This window comes from Ambystoma mexicanum, chromosome 4p, assembly GCF_040938575.1.
Source record: "Ambystoma mexicanum isolate Mex_15411 chromosome 4p, UKY_AmexF1_1, whole genome shotgun sequence".
Lineage (NCBI taxonomy): Eukaryota > Metazoa > Chordata > Amphibia > Caudata > Ambystomatidae > Ambystoma > Ambystoma mexicanum.
In genome coordinates, this window is record NC_090927.1 from 816,482,256 (window position 1) to 816,507,551 (window position 25,296).

General features: G+C 47.4%; 1 protein-coding gene across 1 annotated transcript in view; it reads right to left on the reverse strand.

Moving 5' to 3' along the window:
• AKIRIN2 (akirin 2) overlaps window positions 1-25,296 on the reverse strand; it is a 209,091-nt gene that overhangs the window by 51,520 nt on the left and 132,275 nt on the right. Inside the window, exon 3 of the mRNA XM_069606391.1 lies at window positions 17,248-17,388. Within this exon, the coding sequence (XP_069462492.1) occupies window positions 17,248-17,388 (141 nt within the window). The remainder of the gene's footprint in view (window positions 1-17,247; window positions 17,389-25,296) is intronic.

Consider the following 25,296-nt stretch of genomic DNA (forward strand, 5'->3'; position numbering starts at 1 on the left):
GAAATCCAAGAACTAATAAAAGCAAACTAGGAGAAAGTTACAAACAGATAGTCTCGCCTACCTGTATGTAGGCCTTTAAAAGTGCTAAAAGATGAACCAAGAGGGGAAACAAATGGAAAATTACATTTAACCAAAAGGTAGACTTCCAACACCACTTCCTCAGTCATGTTCCACCAGAATTTCCTCAATAAATACCAACGAGATCTTTTTCCCTGTCAGGACCAAGGTCCATCAGTCCTCTGAAGTCAAGTATCTCAAGTCAGGCATCGGGTGACCAAAGTACTTTGTTCCGACTTAAGTCAACCCATGACATGCAGAGACGTTTTAAATTCCACAACTTCCTCCTTTCCACAAAAACGATGAAAGTTCTTTAGGAGCTGCATCTGCCGATCTTGCAACCACCATTTTGTCAAAAATAAATTCAGTCGTAGTCTCAGAAATGTATCCCGATGACATTTACTTGAGAATTTTGCCAGGTAACCTGGCAATTCGCCCAGTGTTCCAACTTTCTGGTTTAGTTGTTGAAATGTATAGTGGTTTGGCTTGTTGTCTGTAGTTACCCAATCTAGCCCTTTGGTTTTCAGATGACCTGGGTTCGATTTTAGGTCTTCCTCTGTACATCCCATCTCTACCAGTTTGTTTTGATGTTACCCAGACCTCCATTGCCCCAGTGGACTCCTTCATGATTTCATTGTAGATCATTTCAGTGGTTACTCCCAAGCCAAGAGGAATTTTCTGTACAGTGCCAAACGCTTCCAGTCGACCGTTGCCCTTAAGGATAGGAGGCCCAATTCTCTTTGGAGTACTGGTATTGGGATCGAAGATGCAGCCTTCCATTAAAATAGGAACCTTCTAGTAATGGCCACAGTTTATTAGAAATCAAAAGTAGAGCCTCTGAGCCAGACGTCAAAACTGGGACTAGTTCCATTTTATAGAAATGTACTACCAGGATAAGTAAGTGGCCAAATTTGATTTTAAAGATTGAAGCTTGAGACGCCAGCGTTCTGGCTTTTTGAAGTAGAGATGCCACCATTGGGGCTTCTGAACTGTTGCTGTTAATCTCCATTCCCAGGTATCGAAAACAACTTGTTCGATTTGGGATGACCCCAGCATTTGTCAATTTTTCCAGGACCAGAATTTTCATCTAGTTGGTGTTTATTTTAAAATCGTTCTACTCCACATACTCCTTCAGTCTGTCCAGCAAGACCAAGTCATCAGCGCAGAGGAGGTGACTCAACAGCACCCCGCCAATATGGGGCAGGAAACTCTGGGCAGCTTTTAGTGTTTCGTCCCGGTCAGATGATAAGAAGTTGTAGAGATGGTATGTGCCAGTAGGCATCCTTGCTTCAGACCTCTGGGATATTATCTTGCAACATGAATCCAGCGTTATTCAGGTGTACTCGCATTCTGGTGTCAGTGGAGCGAGATTAGTGGTTCCAAGATTGATCTCTGATAGTTACAGTTCAGTAGTTTGTTCCAAAGACAACCACGTTCCACCTGGTCAACTGCCTGATGTCCACAAAGGCCAGATATATCCTGTTTTTTATCCCAGAGGTCCCCTTTTAGGATTAAGAGCAACAGGTTCACACCGGTCCCGATCCCTTTGACAAACCCAGTTTGAAACAGGTCATTAGGGCCCTCATGATGTAGCCACTCGTTAAACTTCATAAGCAGCAGTGTGCCAAAGACCTTCCCAATGACGTCCAGAAGTGCCATCAGGCGGTAGTTATTGGGCTCCCTCCTGTTGCCTTTCTTGAAAATCGGGACCATGGATGCCTTTCTCTAGGATGCCGGGAGAGTGGGTATGAGCCATCCGGTCAAAGATGGAGAAAACCTGCCCATTGCAACGGATTTATTTTGCATGGCGTTGGTCAGGCCGCCTGTCCCTGGGGCCTCTGAGGCATTCAGGTTTTTCCATCTCCCCAAGATGTCCTCTAGTCCATGTGCGAAGTCCCATGGTACAGGGTGTTCGCGCAGGTCAATTGGGCCGTAATCCACTTTCCCTTGTGGAGACTAGACATGTTTCAACCATGCTTCCTTTGGAACACTGTTCTGTTGGTGCTCCAAGATGGTTATTTATTAAAGAGTAAAATATACATTTCCGCCCACGGATTATGTTCAGCATAAACTGAGTCCGTATGGTACATTTTTAATCTGTGTGCTCGGAAACAGTTCTTATAATGGTTATATGCGATTGTCTTGCAGAAGGTCTTTTTTTTACTTGTTGGCTCGCTGAAGCATACCTCGGATCACTCCTCGCGTTAGGGAGAATTTAAATTTTAGTGCTCAATTCCTCCCACCTTAGAGACCCCGCAGCTCTTTCGCTGTACTTTAGATCTTTTAATTTTAACCCTGGAGTGAGAGCCCTTTTTCTCACTCTGTTTTGACCTGATTTGGATCATGTGTTTCCTTTGTTTTTGGAGTCTGACAAACTCCATAGACATCTACTTTTTGTATGTGACAGCACCTTCAGTGCAGTGTCAGAAATCCTTTCGATTCCTCAAGGTTTAAACACCTTTTCTTCTGTGAACTACTGTTCCCAGGAATAGTAAAGTGAAAGGGACTTTACTTACCTTTTCTCTTTCTAAGTCCAGCAAAAAACCAGCTTGCGTGGAGTGCTGGGGGCAGGGGTTACTTAGTAGCCGCTTATCCTACCTACACATGCAACATGTTATGTTACCCTCACTACTTTAAATGGCTGGTGGCAGTGGTTTAATTTTCCTACCATTGTGCTTTTTTACCACAGGCCGAATCCTCAGCTGCAGTATAGCACACATGTATGACCAGTTTGTCAAAATGGCCCGGTCGTCTTTTCGCCATTTTCTGTTCATGAGGCCTTTCTTGGGTTTTACTCTGCGCGCCAAGCCAGGTACGAGCTCTTTGCTCTTCTTGCATTTGGCAGGCTTCAGTACTGAAACCCACCTCTGGCTCCAGTGTTTCTGGAAGGGCAGGAATTGAGTGAAGTTCCTGAAACTCCTGTCCTTTGTCTTTAGGAATGCCTGAATGCACCCAGTCCCGATTGGCTGGCCAGCCTTTCAGGACAGCCACCCTATTGTTTGAGTGACCGTTAGGCTGTGCATAAATGGGAGAAACCTGCTTAAAAGGCGAGGGTTTTGGGACTAAAGACAGTCGGCCACTGGGAAGAACAACCAGACGTAGAAACAGTGAACGACTCTTGCTGCATCCTCCTGGACCTTTGAATTGCCCGGTGAAGCCGTGCGGCTGTGCTGAAACTTTTTTCTGATCGACCAGCTCTGGAAGGGACGACTTCTTCCCTTGGGTTGGTGGGAGCAACTAACCTGAGAAACTCCACGGGACCATCTTCCCTGTCTGGCTGTACTGCTTTGCTGCTGCAGGAACCGAGTGCCAGGGGTCAAGAAATCCATAGTAGAGTGCAGCGTCTGATCCTGCCAGAAGCTCCTGGAGTCTCCTCAGGACCCTCCAAAAGCACGATGTCCAGAGATCTAGTCCCCTCACCAGAGTGCAGGACGCCCAACCAGTATCCATGATCCGTGGTAGTGCTGTTTACCGAGCGCTGAAACCACAAAGTGCTGCTGATCTGAAAAGAAAGTGCTGCTGACCTCCGAATTGCTGCCGCAGGAGTCCTCCAGATGTCCTCTCTTGTCCCACGACTGAGGCTCAGGAACCCAGGCTCTGCATCGCTGCAACCAGACAGACGCCAACTGGACCACTCATCTAACCAAAGGTACTGTTCTGACTTGGGGTACTTACCCCGGTGTCTCTAGCTTTGCTCTTCTCAGTTGAGACTTTGCTAGAGTTGACTTCAGCTCTACCCTTCACAAGTGTAACAGCTCGTGACCCTACAGCGATTTTTCTTCAACAAACTAACTTTGTGCAAGACTTATCCAAGTGCCTCAGCTCCATAAACTGTGCTCCAATTGACTTTGGCTGTCCTGGCTCCCTGCAGACTTCTAGTCCATTTGACTTATATGTACTGTCCCTCAAAGGTGACAATTATTGCTGGGAAGGTTTTTATCTAGACTTCATTGAACCTAAGAATCTACAAAGTGTACTAGTGATAGATAAATGCCATTACTATACTAGCTAGTGAAGTCAAAGCATCTCTAAGGAGCATCTACTAGCTTTGTGTTGATTCTGGAAAAGTATTTTAAATTATATTTGTTACATATATTGCCCTTTAGAAAAAAGGCTAATTTAAAAACTGATGTTAAAGTAACTAAAAACCTTGAGTGCAAGTGTTACTTGCATTTGCGAATTTCATTGCTACAGCTCTACAGCTCATTTAAGATAAGCCTGGCTGCTCAGTCACACTACCAACGTGTGTAGTACAGGCCTACACTTGTGCAATCTCAAGGTCAAATGGCCTAGCAAGATCGCCATTTGTCTTGCCTCTGTTCCCCCTCCCTTGCCTCGTCGTGCCTTGAAACACTTGTGTCTAGGCGCGATATAAATTCCATACATCTATACCAAAAGGTGGGTTACCCAACACCAATTCTTCAAACACCTCGCAACCAAGATCTGATCATAGGTGTGCATTCTCAGTGGATTTGTTTTGCCGTTAAGTGTTCCATCTCATTTCAACAAGATCGTGATTGCTGTGAATGCCAATGATCTTAAGGGAGGTGACCAATTGTAAAAAGTTCTGGGACACAAACATGTAATCTATTAATGCTGACTGGTTGACCATTGACTAGGTCGTTTTGGGTGGTATATCTCCTGGTATGTGCCCATTCACATATGCATGTCTCTAGAGGCCATTAAGGATACCCAGTCTTCTCTCCTAGAATTCTTTGGAGATTTATTTTTACATCCTAGTCAGGCATGTTGTGTTAAGATCCATGCAGATTATGTTTCTGCATAGGCATCATCTATCATTTTGATCACCATGTCTAGAAAACCCTCGTCCTATGGCTGTTGGAATCCAGTAGACATTTATAATGGCCAGGCAAGTAGCAACCTCTCTGCCCACCCACCGGAAGGACCCAGCCCACAATGATCTCTTGGGCATACAGGTTGTTGCTTACCACTTTGATTAAGCAAAGACCACTACCTGATTTGGTTGCAGTTAACAGGCCCGTTTTTGTTCGCCCCTTCAGGCCTTTTTCAGCTGGGCTTAAAGTCACGTAATACCCATCCAGGAGCGGAGTTTTCCATAACCATGTCTCTTGTAAGCATAGCAGGTAAAAACATCCCAGGTTCACATCACTTGGTTGCCAAATACCCGAACACACTGGCGTTTCATGAAGCCATCATAATTTGGCCTGGACAAGGGAGGGCATTAAGCTACATTATTTTAGTCTCGGCCAAGGTTCCAGATAGCCATGACCAGGAAAACTCTTCTAGGGTCCCAGAATTGATCTCTGGGGCCCATTTGACCCCCCCCTCCACCAAGGCCATTTCCGTTATTAGCCTTCACTGGAATACTGAAGTTTTGTGTAAAATTGGTTCTGAACACTTGAATTTGAAGGGGAGGCTTTTGCAGGCGCACTACTCCGATGGTCAGTTTTTTGACTTTGGATCTCCTGTGTGTTCAGTCAGCAGATACTTTTCCTCTTGGAGCCTGCCCTTCTGGGTCCCGAATAGAAGTGGCTTCTGATCCCGTCATGGTGCGAGGTCAAAACCCAGCATCAGTAGGCTTTTGGCTGCTACTAACATTCCCTTCCCGACCGGGAAGGTAGTGTGCAAGAATACACAGTCAGTGCGAGACTCATCCACGAATTGTAGGATAAAAGTCATTTGATGTATCTATGCAGATCAGGATTGTTAGGGAGAATTCTCATTTATGGCTAATTTCCCCTCACCTAGTGAGTCCCTCAGTAGCTTTGCTGGATTTCTGGGGTTTATTTTTTCCACCTGGTTAGAGTGTGAGCTTTTTCCCACTCTTACAGTATTTTTTGTGTGTGTTGTACTTTGTGCTCATGGGCTATGGAGTGTCACCAACTCCTTAGGCGAACAAGTTACTCTTACCTGGTAACGTTCTTTCGATGGGATGGTCCGACGCCGTATTCCATATCTTTGACAGTAATCACCACAGCTGTGCTGCTCGGAAAATTTTCGTCGTCTGCGTCCTACGTCGATGCGCGTCCCCGAGGACCTCCTCCGATGGCCGTCGTCATCCGATGTGATAAGTAGGACGCCCGTAGCCTCATTTGTAGCTTTTCCCCCAGAACGTGTGACACGAGTCTTCTGCCAGTCAGACACACAAGGCCTGGCGGAAACGTAAGCTGCAATCGCATAAGAAATTCTGCAGCGGGGAAGGTAGGGAGGGAGCGATATGGAATACGTCGTCGGACCATCCCATCGAAAGAACGTTACCAGGTAAGAGAGTAACTTGTTCTTCGAGGGGCTTGGGTCCTCCGACTTATTCCACATCTATGACAGACTCCCAAAGCAAGGAGGTGGGAAAAGAATTTAGAACACAAATGTTGCATGCCCAATCAAATTGCGGAATAAAGGACTGTCTTGCCAAAGGCCAGATCTTGTCCTCGGATGGAATCGAGGGAGTAGTGACGTACAAAAGTATGTACAGAAGCCCAGGTGGCTGCAGATGTTACGAATAGGAACACCCCTCTGTAGGGCAGCAGATGCAGCCATACCAATGAAGAGTTGATTGTCCACTGACACGGGACATGCGTGAAATATCAAAGCTCAACGCACTCCTAGGATCAAGCCTATGGAGCCTCTCCTCTTCCTTACCAGGATGCGGAGGAGGATAGAATGCCGGAAGAACAACCTTCTGGCCCAAATGAAATTCCGAAACCACCTTCGGAAGAAAGGAAGGACGAACTCGAAGGACAACCCTGTCCTTATGAAACAGTGAAGGGTGGCTTAACTGAAAGTGCCCGCAACTCACTCACTCTGCGAGCGGAAGTAAACGCAAACAAAAACAGTTTTAAGAGTTAACAGTCAAAGGGCAAGAATGCAAAGGCTCAAACGGAGCACCCATAAGAAACTTAAGGTTCAAATCCCAACCGGGCACCAGAAAAGGTGACTGAGGGAACACATTAGTGAGCCCTTTCAAAAACTGAGAAATTAAAGGAATCTTAAAATAGGAACATTCAGACGAGCCCTTAAATATGGACAGCGCCGTCAGGTAACCTTTAACGGTACCCACTTGCAAGCCCCTGTCGGCCAAAGAAAGCAAAAAAGACAGAACCATGGGAATGTCACATTCAAAAGGATCCACATTCTTAACTCTGCACCAGTCGCAGAATTTACGGCAACGGTACAGAGACTGTTGCTGGCCGTCTGGCCGAGAGCAACACCTCAAACACGTCTTCAGGAAGGTCCCAATCCTTATACCTCAACCTTTCAGAAGGCAACCGTGAAGGTTGAGGGATCTGACCTCTGGATGGAGAACCTGACCCCGCCCCCCCTCCCTTGAGAGCAGATCGTCTCGGTAGGGAAGACGTGGAGGGCAGATGGACAAGTCGAGAAGGTCCGGGTACCACGTCCTCCAGGCCCAGGCCGGAGCAATGAGGATCATCCGGGAACCGAACCTCCGCAGTACTTGCGGGATGACGGGGACTGGAGGAAACGCGTACAGCAGTGGGAATGACCACTCCACCACAAACGCGTCTCCTAAGGCTCCTTTTGGAGGAAATTCCGCGAGCAGAACCTTTCGCACTTCCGGTTGACACTGGAGGCGAAGAGATCCACTTGAGGGGTCCCCCAAAGGGCGAAGATCTCCAGGAGAATCTCCTGAGCCAGCTCCCACTCGTGAGAGACCGTGCTCTGCCTGCTCAGAGCGTCCGTCTCGTTGTCGTCTCCGTCTTCCTGCTGGATGGCCCAGAACTCGAGCTGCATCGCCTCCCTGAACAGAGGAAGTGACCCTGCCCCCCCCACCTTTTTGTTGAGGTAGTGCATGGCCTCCGTGTTGTCCGTCAGGATCAGGACACTCTTTCCTCGCAGTCGGCAGAAAAGCCTTCAGGGCTAGCCTGACAGCCCTCAGCGCCAACAGATTGATATGGTGTCTGGACGACGGAGACCAACGACCGCTGACTGTCAACTCGTTGGCATGAGCTCCCCATCCCGTGAGGGATGCGTCCGTCACGATCGTCATCTCCAGCCAGGGAAGCTAAAATGGAGCCCCCTTCATCAGATTGCCTTCGACGGCCCACCACAGAATGTCCTGGGCGACCGAGGGCAGCACCTGAACAGGGTCCGACATCCTGCCGGAAGATTGCGACCACTGCATCTTGAGTGCCCACTGCAAAGATCTCATCCGCAGACGAGCCTCTGGCACCAGAAGAATGCAGGATGCCATGAGGCCGAGCAACCTCAAGAACTCTAACGCCGGGAGCGTCTGGGCAAGTTGAAACTTGTGCACCATCTGCTGAATGTGAAGAGCCCTCACCTGGGGAGGAACACAGCCCCAGGGATGTGTCGAGCACTGCTCCGATGTACTGGAGCCGCTGTGTTGGCGTCAAATGGGACTTCTTTAAATTGAGGGAGAAGCCCAGCTTGTGAAGGGAGTGGCAGGTGACGGACAGATGACTAGGACTTGCTCGGGAGAGTGCGCCCTGATCAACCAATTGTCCAGGTAGGGGTAGACGTGAATCCCCCTTTCCTGAGATGTGCTGCTACCACCACCATGAGCTTGGTGAAAACCCTCGGGCGCAGGTCAATCCGAACGGCAGGACCCAAAACTGAAAGTGCGAGTCGTCAACCGCGAACCTCAGGTACTTCTTGTGCTTGGGATGGATCGGCACATGGAAGTAAGCGTCCTTGATGTCGAGAGACACCAACCAGTCCTGAAGTTGAAGGGCCTGGAGGACGAGAGAAACCATCTTGAACTTGTCCTTCCAGAGGAGTTTGTCCAAACCGTGCAAGTCCATGATGGGTCTCAATCCCTCGTCTCTTCGAAATCAAAAAATAAGGGGGAATACCATCCCTTGTTCCTCTCCGCTACAAGCACCAGTTCTATGGCACCTTTCTCCAGCAGGGCTTGAATTTCCTGCGCAAGGAGCAGATCCGGACTCTTCCAAGAGAGGTTCCCATGTGGATGGTCGTGAGGCCTCTGCCGAAAGGGAAGACAGTATCCGTGGGTTATGAACTCCAGAACCCACACATCTGAAGTAATGGCACGCCACTCTACAAGATGCTGCGCCAGCCTTCCCCCAACCGGCGAACCATGGGACATGGCCTCATGACTGAGTGGTAGCGGCTGCAGCGTTGCCTGAGGGCAACGAGGCAACTGCCCGAGCGGCTTTGGCACCTCGAGTACCCGGTTTTCCACCTCTGGCACTCCTACGGTGGCCTCTTTGACAGCTCCTCTCGCTTTACTGAAGGAGTAATAACGAAAAGGAACCTCCCCTCCATTGTTGTCCCCTAGGACGAAAAGGCGGAGGTTGTCGAACTGCAGTGCCCAATGACTTTGCTGCAGCTTTGGAGGTCTGCAACCTCTCAAGGCTCTCGTCAGCTTTGCTGCCAAAAAGATGTTCACCGTCAAAGGGCATGTTGAGGAGCCGGGACTGCACATCAGGACCGAACCCCGACTTCCGCAACCACGCAAACCTGCGTATTACAGTGCTCGCCGCCATGGACCGGCTGACACAATCTGCCATGTCCAAACCCGAGTGAACGGCCTCACACATGGCATCATTGACCATAGCAAGGAAACCATCCCGTTCGTCCCCTTTGGGAATATGTTCAGCCGCTAATGCAACACAGTTCCACGGAGTGTGTGTGAAACGAGACAAGGCACATACGGAGTTGGCTGCCTGAAGCGCCATACCCCCTGAAGAAAACACTTTCTTCGCCCAGCCATCAAAACGTTTGTCGTCCCTATCCGGAGGGATGGTAGGATAAGACGCTTGCTTTGCCGGGGCCATAGCCGCCCCCACCACCAAACTCTCCGGAGTTGGGTGCCTGGACAAGTAGCAGGGGTTGCTACTGGCTGGACGGTATTTTTGCGACAAAGACTTGCCCACTGCCGGGAGACTCTCCGTAGCAGTCCAAGCCGCCGCCACCCTTCTCTGCAGAGCCATATGAAACGGCAGTACCAGGTCAGTGAGGGGGACCAAGATCGAGGATGTCCGTAAGATCATCCTGAACAAACTCCCCTGGGGGAGCCGACCATCCCAAGTACTCGGTGACCCGAGACATAAGGCGCCGGTACGAAGAATCGGCATGAGTGCCAGGCTGAGGCCTACAAAACTCCACCTCCGGAGAGGTGTCCAGTCCGCTGGCATCATGCAGTGACTGCCTCAGGTCTTCAAATTGGCTATGGCCCAAGAGAAGCTCATCTGGCACCGTATCCGGAACTAAGCCCTCATCAACCTCTGAAATGTACTCCAGGCGGTGAGAGGCAGGCACCTGGGGACCAAAGCTATGCCTGACCTTAGCCAGAGCCTTTCTAGGGGGGCTTCCCCCGTGTCACAGGGCCCCTCCGACACCACCGGCTCGAAAGGCGTCAAGGGCGCAGAACAAATCGGCGCAGAGAGAATTGGCCTCGACGTCAGCCGCAGCGCTGCCAGCATCGACGAGAGGCCGTCGACGACCTCGACGTCAACGTCTTCCTCGAAGACAGCACAGGATCACGCAGTCTCGAGCGCGTCGAGGAACGGGCAAGGCGAGAACGGTTACCCTTGTCCGAGTGGGACCTCTCCCACGAACTGTGCCGACCACCCGAGCCTGTAGGCGTGTGAGCGGTGTCTCGACCGATCACGACCGACCCCATTCGGAGGTGCAGACAGACCGGTGCCCTGCGATTTGAGAATCGCTAACATCTTCCCGAAGGAAGCCCATTCCTCCGGTGTCGCTTGCATGGTGGGATAAGCGACCCACCGACGGGCGGAGTCCTCGGAAGAGGACGGGGAAGGCGACTGATGCAGCGCCTCCGGGAATGCCTCGAAGAGGCCGAGGAGTTGCCATGAACTTTAGTCACTTTAAATCACAGACCCAGTACACCCCATCTTACATGGAAAAGTGGAAAGGGTTAACTTACCCCCTTTTGTCTGTGCCTCTTGGAGCCTTGTTTTGCTCCTTTAACATTAAGACTTGGCTGGTGGCAGTGGTATCGACCCTAACTTTTCTACCGCGATTATCTTATATAACGTGGTAATGTTTTAAGCTATTATAGTAGCCTCGAGCATACAACCCACTTCACCATATAGGTTTTATTTTGGCTCCGGTTGGGTTTAGTCGCCATTTCTTTTTGTTCAAGTCTTTGTTTGCTTTTTCACACCAAACCAGGTTTGGTTCTCTTGTTCGCCGTCCTTTGGCGGGCATCTGCGAAGAAGCCGTCCTTTGGCGTCTAGGTCGGCTGAATGTGAGGGAGGGGAGGTTTAGTCACCCCCCTGCACAGGGTCTCCTTGGAGACCCAAGTCGCACTTTGTGTTCATTGGCTGAGGTGGTTGACCGGGCCGGACAACCCCCCCTGCTGTGTGATTGACAGCCAGGCTGTGTGAATGGGGGATTTTGGCAGAAAAGGCAGGACTCTTGGGCTGGAGGTCAGAGTCGCCACTGGAACTACAAGAACCGAAGAGAAGTGGAGAAGACGGCTGCTGCAACTCCTGGATCCCGGTGAAGCCCTGCTGCAGTCCTGAGCCATCTACTCTTCAACGGCAGAAGACCAGTCCAGAGTCTTCTTCCCTTGAGCCTGGTGGGATCAACCAGCTCACCTTCTACAGCCAAAGACTCCTGGGTCGAAATCACTGCACAGAGCTGTAGTGGTCTGGGTAGCCATCAGAAGAGCCCTCTACTGTTTTTACGGAGCGCACCCTTTATTCATCGTTGCTTTGCTGCTGCTGGCCTCATCCCTGGGTAGTGCAGATCGCTCCAGACTTCCTTGTCCCACGTCCTAGCGTAGCACCAGCTTTCTTCATCCGAATAAGGTACTGTGTCCATTTGGTCGTTCTCCCCGTCCGACCTTGAGGAATTGGAGTGAATCCTTTTCCTTTCCCAAGGCTGGTCCTTTTGTCTTATAACTTTTGCCTCCCTTTGACAATATCCAAGTACTCCTGGCAACAGATATCCTGAACTGTTCTCACTGTGTGATCCTTGACAACGGAGCCCCTGCTCCATTGACACTGGCGCAGGGCTATTGACTTTTATCTGCCTTGTAGAACACGTCCTTTTGATCCTATTGCCTTGACAAAAGTATTGCCTATGATTTGTATTCCCTCATTTTAATTCTTTGTGCTAAGTGTGTTCGACTACGGTTGAATTTCTTCCCGCAGGTACGCTTTTCTTCCGTAAGACCGAACTGTCATTAGTCAAAAAGTGATTGCGTATTAACCCCCGGTAACGTCTTTGTTTCACAACACTGGTTTGTCAAATCCTAATGTACTTATCTTGAATTGACCTGAACAAGAGGAATTGGTTGTGTGTAGTATATTTACAGTGTGGTTTTAGTCAATAGAAGTGAAGTGTTTTGTGAACAGATGGTTTAAAAATAAATGTACTATTATTTTTAACCAGAAACCTTGCGTCAGTGTTTGCTTGAGTCACAGTAATTGTAGTCCTTTGTGTAATCCCTGTTACTGCTCATTTGCTCTAGAGAAATGTTTGGCTGCTCAGCCATCGCTACCACTTTACTGTGTAGTACAGGTTTGTACCAAAGGTGAAATTGTACTATCACTTGTAGTCCTAATCTTATGTAGTGGTCCCCAAGGGTGCTGCATATGATTCGGCCTAACAGGGATGCACTGTAGAAGGTCCATTACCCTCTGCCTGTTCAGGATTAGGTCTTCTGTGTCCACCAGCCTTTACGGTTTCACTTTGTTGTGCTCGCCTACCTGGGGACCCAATGGACGACAGTCCCTCCGTTAGAAGTCGGCCCCCCTGGCCTGCCCAGTTTGGGAATTTAACAAGCCTTTTGATGTAACTGGGAATCTTGCGAGGGTGTGTTAGGGAGAATCTCCTTGACCTTAGTAACCCCCCCCCCCCCACCCCAGCAACTTTGCTGGATTTTGAGGACTTTTTTTTTTACCTGGAAAGAGCCTTTTTCCCCACTCATGTATTTTGATGTGTTTTACTCGTGTTCTTCGATTGTGGAGTTTTAGACAACTCCATAGGCATAATCTTTCCATGTGCGTCACACAGCATCCTCAGTGCAGTGACACAGGGAAGCCTTTTCAGGCTGTCCCAAGGTTTAAATACCTTCTCTGGGATAAATTACTGTTTCCCAGAGAAAGTAAAGTGAAATTGACCTAGTCTTTCCAAATTCCTAGACCCAGCACACACCATCTTACAATAGAGTGCTGGAGGGGTTACATAGTATCCCCCCCCCCCATGTCTAGAAACCAAGGTAGCAGTCAAATGCTAACCTTTCCTCTCAAAATGGCTGGTGGCAGTGGTTTTACAACTAACTACCATGATTTTTCCCCCGACCGCGAACACCAGTAGCGTTAAATCGCGATGTTTTTCAAGTTGTGTCTGAGCCTCCTTTGTTTAAACGGGTCCCAGTCTTTTTTTGCCATTTCTTTTTGGAATGTACCTTCTAGTGTTCGTCTCTGCGCGCCAAACCAGCTTTGGTCCCTTTGTTCCTATGCCTTTGGCGGGCTTCAGGAGTGAAGACCGCCTCTGGCACCCAAGTGTATGGGGTGGTCAGGAAGTGAGTGAGGTGCCAAAAACTTAGTCTCATAGGAGACCCAAATGCTCTCTGGCGTGAATGACTGGCTGACTGTCCGGCAAGGACAGCCACCGTGCTGGGTGAGTGGCAGCTAGGCTGGAATGAATGGGGGAAACTGTTTAAAAGGAGAGTCTCTTGGCTTGGAAGGCAGAGTCGACCACTGGAGCGAAAGAACCGAAGATGAGCTGTAAAATGACGACTGCTGCAACTCCTGGACCGTTGGTTTGCCAAGTGAAGCCCTGCTGCATGTCCAAATTGCCAAACTCCATTCGACAGGGAAGCTCCTTCAAGGACGGCTTATTCCTGTGAGTTGGTGGGATCAATCAACTCCCAAGACACCTGGATACTATTCTCAAGGCTGGTTAGGTATAACCAGGGAGAGGGACACCAGCTTGTGTTCTTGAATTTACAGCTACTGGAACTGAAGGGACTCCATTTTGTTTGCTTTCTTCAACTATCCTGTGCAGTGCAGGAGTCCCCCGACGTCCTCCCTCTTGTCCCCACGACAGGCTCAGGAGCAGCGAGATCTGCAGGAACAGACTTCTTAAACTGCATCTTTTTCTTCATTGTTTCTTCAACTTGCAGTCCTAGTCAGCTTGTGACCCAACATATGAATCTTTCTTTTACAAGCTACTGAGAACTTTGGCAAATACTTTTCCATTTAACTCCCAGAACTGCTTTATCCTATACAAGACTTTAGCTCATTGAGTTTGGCCTAACCTATTGCATTGAATCAACTCCTCTGGGGAACGCCTACTATTTACACTGTTAGAGGAACTGTAATATTTGTTTATTAACTTATGCCTTTTTGCTCCTACTTCAAATGCTCTGAATGCCATTTTGCTCCTCCAAAGTAGTTTAAATGCCTCAGAACCTGATATTGTGGAGTACTGAAGTATATTTGTGCGATAGATTGCCTCCTAGTGAATGTTTTACAACTGACTGAAATAAATTCATAAGTGTTCTACCAAGAAACCTCGAGTAGAAGAGTCTATTTGAATACTTGTAATTATAGACCTCTGTGTAACATCCTTACAGCTCACATTCCCTCTTGAGATAAGCCTGGCTGCTCAGCAACGCTACCACAAAACTGTAGTACAGACGTATACCAAAGGTTGGTTTTGCTTACACCTGTAGTCCTAGTTGTGTGTAGTGGTCCCAAAGGGTACTGCATACAAACTTTGCCTAACAGGCTGGCGCTGCATAGGAGTTTATGGATAGTCGCTGAAGTATTTAGCAAATTTGTCACAGTGAATAAAGAGCACTCTAGCTTAGATTTCTTGTAATTGGATTTTTGTTTTGAGGTGCCGACACGCGTTTTGACTCCACAGGGGTCTTTATATCAAGGCAAAAGAATTGCTTCTGGATAGCTTGATTGTAAGGCTTGGTGCCAGAGGGTGTTCCCACTGGTTAGTGATCTTACGAGGCCTCGTGCCTCTGTTGCATAAGTCTCCTGTGGTTCTTTATTTACTGAGAGACAGATTTGCTAAATACTTCAGCAACTATCCATAAACTAATAAGCAGCGCCACCCTCACAAGATTCCCACCACATTTCCTTGGGGCACAAGAGCACTGTCCCATGGGAATCTTACGACCGGCAGCTTAGTTTATCAATACCTATTGGACCAGTTCAGCGCAGCATACCTATGCTCCTTGTGCTCTTACCAAACTTTTGATGCAACTGGGTTCTTGATTTTTTCCTTCTCTGCTTAGGCCTTGATATTTTTGTGGCCCAGTCTGGGGGCTGGATTCCTCAGATGGGTGCCAATTTCAAAATCTCCGTCTGTTGAGGTCGTGCGAGTGGATTTGCGTCGGTTGGTAGAGGATCCCTCCCCTCCGTGGTTGCCACAGGGTGGTGTCTGTTTATCCTTCGTCTCCTTTCCTCTAGAGTAAGGGATTTAGTCGGCAAGTGTTACAGTGCCTGGGTAGATTCAGTAACTTCTACTGCTATGGACAAGCATTCAACAGTAAAACCTGAGGCGTTAAGCAGAGGCACATGGCCTCATTTTCACTTTCAAGTCTGCATCTACTATGCTACTGCCAACAGCCCCATTATGGGCAGGTTGGGACAGGAACAGTGGTTACTGTTTAAGGACTTTACGTAGCCAGTGCTGGTTCTCCTGGGGTGCTGCAGCTCCCAGGTGGTGCAGAGGCTGTTTAGTACAGCAGTCTTAGGCTGGCCCAGTTAATGTGGGCTCACCAATTTTACTGCAGATTACAGCACAAGTTTCATGGTCTTCCCTGGGCTTACCAGGAAGCCCAAGCTTTTGGCTCTCCTACTCTTCTCCATCACCACCTCACTAGGTCAATGCACATTACACACCCACATGGTCCAGGCAGCGTTGGTGCAGCAGGAGACTTATTGCTTCAGATTTCAATAGAAGTCGTTTGGACTTCATGAGGTCTGCCAAATCTGTGGCCTCAACATTCACATCAGTAGCATCCCAATTTGCAGTGCAGACCCAATGGAGGTTTCACTGTGATGGCACGACAACATGCTGTCTATGTTTAGTCTAGCCAGGGTTCGAAATGAAGGGGAGCTGGGAGGTTGTCTGAGATTGATGGGCCCCACCAGGAAGCCACCCTCTTCACTTTGGTCCAGGGCAGACATCAGCCAAGTGGCAGGGGCGAGCAGCTCCACTCGCGTTTGCCTGGGACGCCTAACAGCGACTGGTAAGGTAAGTGTGGAGTGGGCAGGATGTACATCCATTACTGTACTCCAGTAAAATCCCAACACTCTTATTACCCAATACCTTATACCTACATGCTTCTAGCCTAATTGTGTAACTGGTTTTTCATTACACTGCCAAAGCAGAATCTTGATTGCACTGCAAGGTTTGAATCCCAAGTGCCTTTTCATGGCACTGCTTAGCTTTGAATCAAAGGGGTTTTGATTGGACTGCTGAATCTAGGTGGTAATCCTTGCTTGGCCAAAACTGAATCTACCTGGTTTCTCAGTCGCACTGGAAGGACGCGAGGGGTGGCTGGGTATCAAGCTTGGATGAAATATAGGGTTGGCCTCTCATGGTAAAGATAATTGACAGTTTAATGAGGGCACACTATCTGTAGGTTCGCCATGCTCTAAGGTATAGTCTGTGCTCCACTAGTGGCAATTTGCAAAGCACAGCCTGTCTAAGCATTTGTCGCAGCCGCAAGAATCGACAGAGGATGACACTACCCGATGGGGTGCACATACAAATCTCCATCTGAGTTTCTAGGCACGGATCAACGCACCACTCCAATGGACACTGACCGAAGGCATGGCTACTGGCACACATCAGAATATAGCAACGACTGACAAATTTGGTCTTACTTGTCATAATTGTTCTACCTACTTAAAAGCCTCAAAACCTCCAACATCAGTATGCAGCGAAGACATGACACATTTGGGCGACCTGGACACATAGCAAGTCTCTAGCACTCATGCCTGACCTCATAGGTTGCTTTCTACCAGAGCTGGACAGCCCTTCCAAGCCTGATCGTGGCCAAATGCACACACTCATTCTAATACTACTCTGATCTGCAACTCTGGACTTTGGTCCCCACTGGAACATTGAGACTATGATGTCAAAGGCACTATATAAAATGACAATACAATTATATTATGCAACTTGGATCCTAAATAAAAACTAAGATTGTGAAAATTTAAACCATGAAGCCTTTAAGTGATGAATTAAAATTAAACAAACCTGCAAGCTTTGTGGTCAATATTTCTTCATACTCTTCGCGGACTTTCTCTTCACGTTCTTTGAGCAAACGTTCACAGATCATGCCAACCTGCCTCAGCGTAAACAGCGGCTGTTCCTTTTTCAGTGGTGAAGAGGACGTGCCTTCATGATAAAAGGGAACATAAGATGGGTATGAAACCAGTAGAAATTACTCAAATAGGTTCCCTCCTAGCCAAAACATCACAAAAGAATCTATACCAAATGTAATCAATAACATACACCCCAGAAGTTACTAATCTGATTTCCCGGATCAACATACACTGCTCACTTACGGATAATGGACAAATGGCAGTTGTAAGTTAGCAGCATACATCTACAATAGCTGAAGGAACCAACTTTCTGCAGGCTCAGAATTGTAACCTCTCCAGCCCACCGAAGATTAATGCTCTGTATGCCACAGCAAATTACCCTACTGGTGAGATTGCAAGAGATCCTGAATTGAAACAATGCAGGTAGTGAGCCCACACATATGCGTTCTAAAAACCTAGGTGAAAGAGAAGATGAAAAAAAGTACCCTGGCAGTTGTATACCAGTATGGTTCTTGCTGCATCATCCCGTCATCTACTGCTCGAACAAGATTCAATTTCGTCTGACAAAATGGGTGTCAACCAGGTAAAGGTCTTGAATGCTTCCATAGAGATGGAACAAGGTACACAATATGCAGTTTCTGGCGATTCACTGCACAATTTCACCAAATCAATAGTCATTACGAAAACGCTCAACTAAAGGCCTGCCAGGTTACTGGGTCTTGCTATAGCAAGACTTGACATTCACATGACCCCAAAAGTTTGCGTTCTGGGTGGCTTAGCAAGAACGAGGGAGCAGAGGCCATTAGATTCAGTGAGGGAGACCAGGTTTATTGTTGCCTGAGTGTGTGTTAAGGAGAATTCTCAGAAATTTGCTAATTCACTCTACCTTAGAGACCCCCAGCAACTTTGCTGGATTTTGAGGACTTGATTTTTTTTTTTTTAACCTGGAGAGAGTGAGACCCTTTTTCCCCCACTTTCATATTTTAATGTGATTTCTGAGCTTTGTGTTTCTTTTGGTTATGGAGCCTGACAAACTTCATAGGCATCTTTTATATTGCGTCACACAGCACCTTCAGTGAAGTTGTACAGGGAAATCTCAGATTTTCCAAAGGTTTAAAAACCTTCTTTGGGATAAACTGTTTCCCAGAGCAGTAAAGTGAAATGGACTTTAATTACACTTGTAACTTTCTAGACGCAGCACACACTATCTTACAATAGCGTGCTGAGGGGGTTACCTAGTATCCCCTTTGTCTAGCTTCTCATGTAACATTTTTATGTTACCCTTTTCTCACTGAATGCCTGGTGCCAGTGGTTTTAACTACCGTGGTGTGCATTTACCACGGGCTGCTTTTGCAGCTGCAGTAAAGCACCCAAGGGTGCCATTTTTGTCAAAATGGACCTGTCTTTTTGCCATTTCTTTGTGGCAACATACTTCTTGAGGTTTGTTCCCATTGTTCACTTTGCCTTTGACGGGATTCACGAGTGAAGCCCGCCTCTTGCTCCAGGGTGTCTGGGGTAGGCAGGGAGGGAGGTGCCCGAAACTCCCTGTGCTTCGTCTCCTAGGAGACCCAAATGCACTCTGTAGCGATCGGCCGGCTAACTGTCCAGCAAGGACAGCCACACTGCTGGGTGACTGACAGCTAGGCTGGAATGAATGTGGGGGAACTGAATAATAAAAGGCCAAGCTTTTGGCTTGGAAGGCAGAGTCGACCAGTGGACGAAGGAACCAAAGAACTTCTTGAAGAGGACGCCTGCTGCAACTCCTGAACCATTGGTTTGCCCAGTGAAGCCATGCTCCTGTGCTGAAACTCCAAATTTGTATCGACAGAGAAGCCCTTGCAAGGACGACTTCTCCCCTTGAGTTGGTGGGACCAATCGACTTAAGCCACCCGGACATCCTTCTCGGAGCTGGTTGAATTGCTACAGAGTTGCGGCTGGAAACCGTATAGCCAGGGAGAGACACCAGATTGTGTGCATTGCTTTTAAGCTGGCCTAGAGCTTCAGGAAGATCCTCCTGACTGCCAGGAAGTAGGACTGACCGAGCCCGAGACCCCAGAAGCAAGGAAAGTCCATCTCGACAGCCAGGAACCGCAGTGCTGCCATTTGCGGTAGATTCTATGAGCTGCAACACTAAACAGCCACTGATTTGAAGATTGCTGGTTGCAACCAGTGACCGTCCCATTGCAGTGCAGGAGTCCCCAGAAGTCTATCCTCTTGTGCCCAAGACTGTGGCCCAGGCGAGATCTGCAGAGATGCAGAGTAACAGAATTCACCTGCTGCATCTTTTCTTCAAATTCAAAGGTACTGTTCAAAGTCTGAGAGAACTTGCCTCTTGCGGTAGAGTTGCTCGCATCTTCCACTACTCTCAAGTCCAACGGCTTGTGGCCCTACATTTGATTCTTCTTTTCTTCAAAGACTTCTAAAACATTGTGCAAAGACTTTTCTACGTACCTACCAGAAGTGCTTCATCCTATATAAAACAGTTGCCCATTGACTTTGGCCTAGCCTGGTATACTAAATGACTGTTGTAAACCAAAAGTATTTGCCTGCTTAAGAATATGTGTGGTCTCTTATGCTAATAACCCTTTCCTTTTACCAACTTATAACAGTATTTTGAATGCAAACAGTAAGATAATGTCCCCCAGAACCCTAGCTATTGAAGTCACCCAAGAGTGCAGGTTGTGTCTGTGCACCATCCAAAAGGGTCTTTACTGATTTAAAAACTAAGTATACAGTATTGAAGTGTTTGTGTGTTACTATTATATTGCCCCCTTCTGAAGGCGGCTTATTCCGACTGATAAATTAATAATTGTTTATTCAAGAAACCTTAAGTGTTTACTTGAATACATAATCTCTGTGCAACTCCCCTACAGCTCACATTGACCCCTCTTGAGATAAGCCTGGCTGCTCAACACGCTACCAAAACTGTAGGACAACCTTATACCAAAGGTTGGGTTTCCTATACCTGTAGTCAGTTGTGTATAGTGTTCCCAAAGGGTACTGCATACAAACTTTGCCCAACAGTGTGCATGCATACTAGGAATTTTCCAAGCTACTGTTGTGCGATTTTGGAAGCCCACCTAGTGAATTGGAGTGTTTTCATGTGTTCCAACAACCCTATGTTGAGAGATCTACAGTCACCGACAAAGGTCATGGGCCATTAGTCCTGTTGCAGGTGTTACAGGAGTCGCAGATGCAGTGGCTGAAATAGGTGTCAGGTTTGGCTCTGGAGAGTTGAGGTTTTGGCCCCAGAAGCAGCTTCAGGAGGTGCACCAGCTGGACAGGATGGTCACTGCTATTTCCATGAAGGACAACACAGGTGTGGGGTGTCAAAGAAACCAGAGTCTGGGGTCGGCAGGATAAGACCAGGAGGGCAGTAAAATACAGGATCCAGACAGGCACCCCCAGTAGAAGTTCTAAAAAAAACCCTTCAAGTTGACAGTCTGGTGCTGCTATGGATGGTCAGCCCCATGATGCTTGCAGGGATACTTTCATAGTCCCACCAATCCTGGTGGAAGAAGGTACAGATTAAGGCCTTTCCTAGTGATTATTCAGAAGGTCCTGGCAGCTGGCTTTGGCAATGCTCGTTTCAGTCCTTGGGTTCTTCTCTGGTACTTTCTCTTCAGAATCGTGGTTCTGGGGGGGGGAGGGGTGGTTGGAGGGGGAAGAGGGAGGATCAATGTCAAGGGCTGCTCCAGCCCACCAATTTGAAGTGTGTACACAATCCAAACCGATAGTTGTCCATAGTCTGCCAGCTACTGCAGTCGCCCAGTACAAAATCCTCAGTGAAATGTGAACTGGGACCAGATGGTCCCCAATCAGAATTTGGCACAAAAAGCATTGGATTCTGCTGAATGACAAGCTTCTACTGGGATCTTGGCCTCAGAGGGCAGGAAGAAGCCCCAAAAGCAAGCTGGCCAAAAGACAGGACTTGAACATGAGCATGCACTTTGAGAAAAGCCCACTCCCCCCCAAAACTGTACTAACAGTAAACTAGTTGGGAGAAAATGTCACCAACCTGTACTAGGCACAAATGTAATGTTGCTAGACAAGAAAAATGTAAAAGTTGACAGTCTCCCTGCACTACTCAACTGAAGGTGGCTTGTACAACAAAATGAAAACAATTTAAAAAAAAAAAAAACTGCACTGGCGGACTTGGCGCACTATTTGGATTCGCTAATCAGCCCATAAACGAGTGAGAAAAGCTAGACAAAAAGTGTCCAAAAAGGATACCAAAGCATGTGTTTTTTTTTACTACATTTTCTTATGCATTTGTAATGCGGCGAAAGCCTGCAGGCATCAGGGCGCAGACAAACAAGGCACAGTAGACAAACAGGGGTGCTGGAAGAACTTCTGTCTATATGGAGATTTACTTGAAAAGATGAGTCTTGAGGTGCTTCCTAAAGATTCTGCGATTAGGTTTTAGGCGAATAGCCAGAGGAAGTTTATTCCACTGCTGAACCGCCTGAACACGGAATGATTTCCCGGCACCAGTCACTCGATTAGCCGGCAGCACTTGCAGCCTACCATGTGCTTCCGATCTCAGGGTCCTATTAGGGGTGTATCTTATGAACCTAGACTTGAAGTACGTCAGAGCCACGGAAGAAGAGAAGTGGACAAATGTGGCACACCCTAGTAGGATATATATAAGTCTCTGGGATCTTGAAGAAAATTGTAAGAAAGTTAAAAAGTAGATTTGATTTGCAGAGGAGAGAGAAGCAACCTTGACACCTAGGTTGCACAACACATTGAGAAAACAAACTAGTTCCCAATTTGGGAACTCGCGTCCCCTGCACACTTTCTTATATCTGGAATACCAAACCAACAAATTTATGATTGAACAGTATTTCAAATACTATTTCAAAAGAGAATTTATATTGTTTATATTAGAAAAGCAACAGTGTTAAAGGAATAGACGTTCAATCAGATGGGGTCACACGAACCAATCTTAATTTTATTCGCGATGTTGAAGCTGTGGAGGGCCCAACGCGTTTCGAGGGATTCAACACTCATCAGGGGCAAATAAGAAATAGTGCACCAAGTCTGCCAGTGCAGTTTTTCTTTTTAGAAATGTTTGCCCCTGATGAAGAGTGTTGAATCCCTCGAAACGCGTTGGGCCCTCTACAGCTTCAACATCACGAATAAAATGAAGATTGGTACTTGTGACCATCTGATTGAATGTCTATTCCTTTAATACTGTTGCTTTTCTAATAAACAATATAAGTTATCTTTTGAAATACTATTTGAAATACGGTTCAATCATAATATTAATTTTTGGTCTGGTATTCCAGATATAAGAAAGTGTGCAGGGGACGTGTGCTCCCAAATTGGGAACTGTTTCTCAGTACGTCGGAACCACCCCATACAAGCATCTGTGCACCAAAGTCATGGCTTTGAAAAGGATTCGGTCCTCAATCCTGAGCCAGTGAAGTGCTCTCCTTCCTTCTGTCACATTGTCTCTTCTGTTAATCCCTTTTACCACACGTACCGCGTTCTCCATTATATGACATTTCTTATTTGCCGCCAGCAACAATTGCATAATCCAGGTGCGACAGAATTATGGCCCTAGCAATAGTGGACGAATTCTTTTCATTTAGAAGGGGGCGGCTGGCTCAAGAGTGTTGAGGGTTCCATTGCAATCAATTGGGTGGCGGTAGAGTTGCAAAAAGGAAAACTGCTTTTACAGGGCCACTATGGTAGTTGTGCGTTCTTTACAACAGACCATGCAACAGGAGTTGTGGATAGAGCCATGAAGCATAGTAGATCCATATTTCACTGCTTAGGACTGCAAAATCTGTACTCTTGGCGAGTAAGAAGTGGTGTGCATGTATAGAATTGAGGTGGCAAATGACTATGGCTGGCTAGTAGCTTGCAACTTGAAATTGTTAACCCTGGCTTATGACACCAGGTAGCTTTAGATACTACTGTACAGCAGTCCGAGGCTGGTGTGCATAAAAGACTAAATCCAAAAAGCAAGTTCTGTGTCCAAACTAGCTTGGATAAATTGCATACAGAGCAGCTGCTGAGGTGAGAAGCATGGAGGTGGATATCATGGTTGAGCCATGCTATTACCCAAATCTGCAAGGGATGGGAGTAGTTTACCTGTAACTCCATTTCTTCAGCAGTGGCATCTTTCATGGATTCACATGCTGTGAATATTCCCCTTCAAGCTGGGAATCCCCGGTTACCTTGACAGTCATTTCCCTATGAAAAAACGTGACACCTTGAGTGTCTCAACGTCGTTATGGGTTAGGGGAATATTCACAGCATGTGAATCCATGAAAGATGCCAAAAATCTGAGGGAAGCTGCTGGGGCGGAGCTCTACACTCGACATCCTATTGGTCGAGTGTAGAGCTCCCCCCAGCAGCTTCCCTCAGATTTTAACCACTCCAGCTGGAGGATATCGCTTTATAGGATATTCGCCCATAGGGGTGGGCTTGAGGGCGCATGTGAATTCATGAAAGATACCAACGCTGGAGAAATTAAGTTACAGGTAAGTAACTACTCTTATCCATCATTGAATCTTTCATGGATTCACATCCCGTTATAGATTTTATAGAAGTATACATGTTAGGAGGTGATAAACCAGGCAAAACACAGATTAGATACTTTCAAATTTTCTGCGTTAATGCGAGAAGAATACATACGTAAGTAGACAAAGGAAAAAACCTGGAAGCTGCAGGGATTACCTTACAGGAACAGCCGTTGGGACAAGCAGTCCCATCTGCAAGTCTTCTGCGTGCTGCTGATGTAAACAGTAGTGCCTGTTAAATGTGTGGGGAATTGCACATGCTGCCGCCTGGCAAATGTCTAATGGGAACTCCCACCCCAGAGTTTTGAAATGGATTCCCTTGTTGGATGGGCCAAAGGTGACAAAAAGTGCTTTAGTCGATTGAAATATTATCTAGACGGGACAAAATTCTTCCAATGCTCTTTTCACATCCAGGGAGTGTAGGGCTCTCAGCTGGTGAAGTTGCATTTTGAAAGAATCTAGAAGATGTAATGGTCACTAAGAAAGCCACCTTTCATGTGAGAAATTTGATGCGCGCTGTAGACAGCGGTTCGAACGGGGGCTTCAGAAGCCTTGCCAGGACCAGGTTCATGCTCAATACAGGCGGTTCTTTGGAGGAAACATATGAAAAAGCCCTTTTAAGAAGAAGTGTAGAGGGGTGGGGGGGATTTTCCTTGTAAATCTAGAAATTGCTGACAAGTGTACCTTAATAGAAGAGATTGCTAGACCGTTTGCCAATTGGAGCAGGTAAGGAAGGATCTTGGTGTTATGGCCAATGGATGCAGGTTGGGCTGTTGCGCACATCATGTACATAATCTTTTCCATTTGTGGTTATAGGAAACTTTATTAGAAGGGGCCCTAACAGCTGCTAGAATACGCAGACATTCTTGAGGGATATTCAAATGGCCGAATTTGGCGTGGTCATGAGAAACGCCGTTAACTTGCGAGCCTGGTTCATGATGAAGAATCATCCCATTGTTCTGGATAAAAGATTGGCTTGAGACCTTAAATGGATTTTATTGTCCATTGCCAGCTGCAGGAGGTCAGAACCAGGTCTGCCTGGGCCAGTGCGGCGCCACCAGGATTATTTTGCAGCGACTTCGCATCATGTGTATTGTTTTCCTAAGGAAATGGGGGCACTCATGCGAACACACCATTCCATGGGAACGAGAATTCATCTGAGAATCGGGATGCAGGATCCTGCTCGCAAACCTTACACTGCTTGTTGTGACAGGCAAAAAAGGTCTAGAGGGGGATGATCCCAAATCGAGAAAATCTAGGATACTGGATGTTGTGCAGTTGCCATTCGTGTGACTGCGATGAATCCCTGCTGAGGGTGTCTGCTTGCTTGTTCTGTATCCCCGGCAGGTGGACGATTTGAAAGCAGAAAGTTGTGTTGATGGCCCAATGCCAAATGGTCGGCGCTTCTTAGGACAGGGTGTCTGACCGCGTTCCACCTTGTTTGCGCA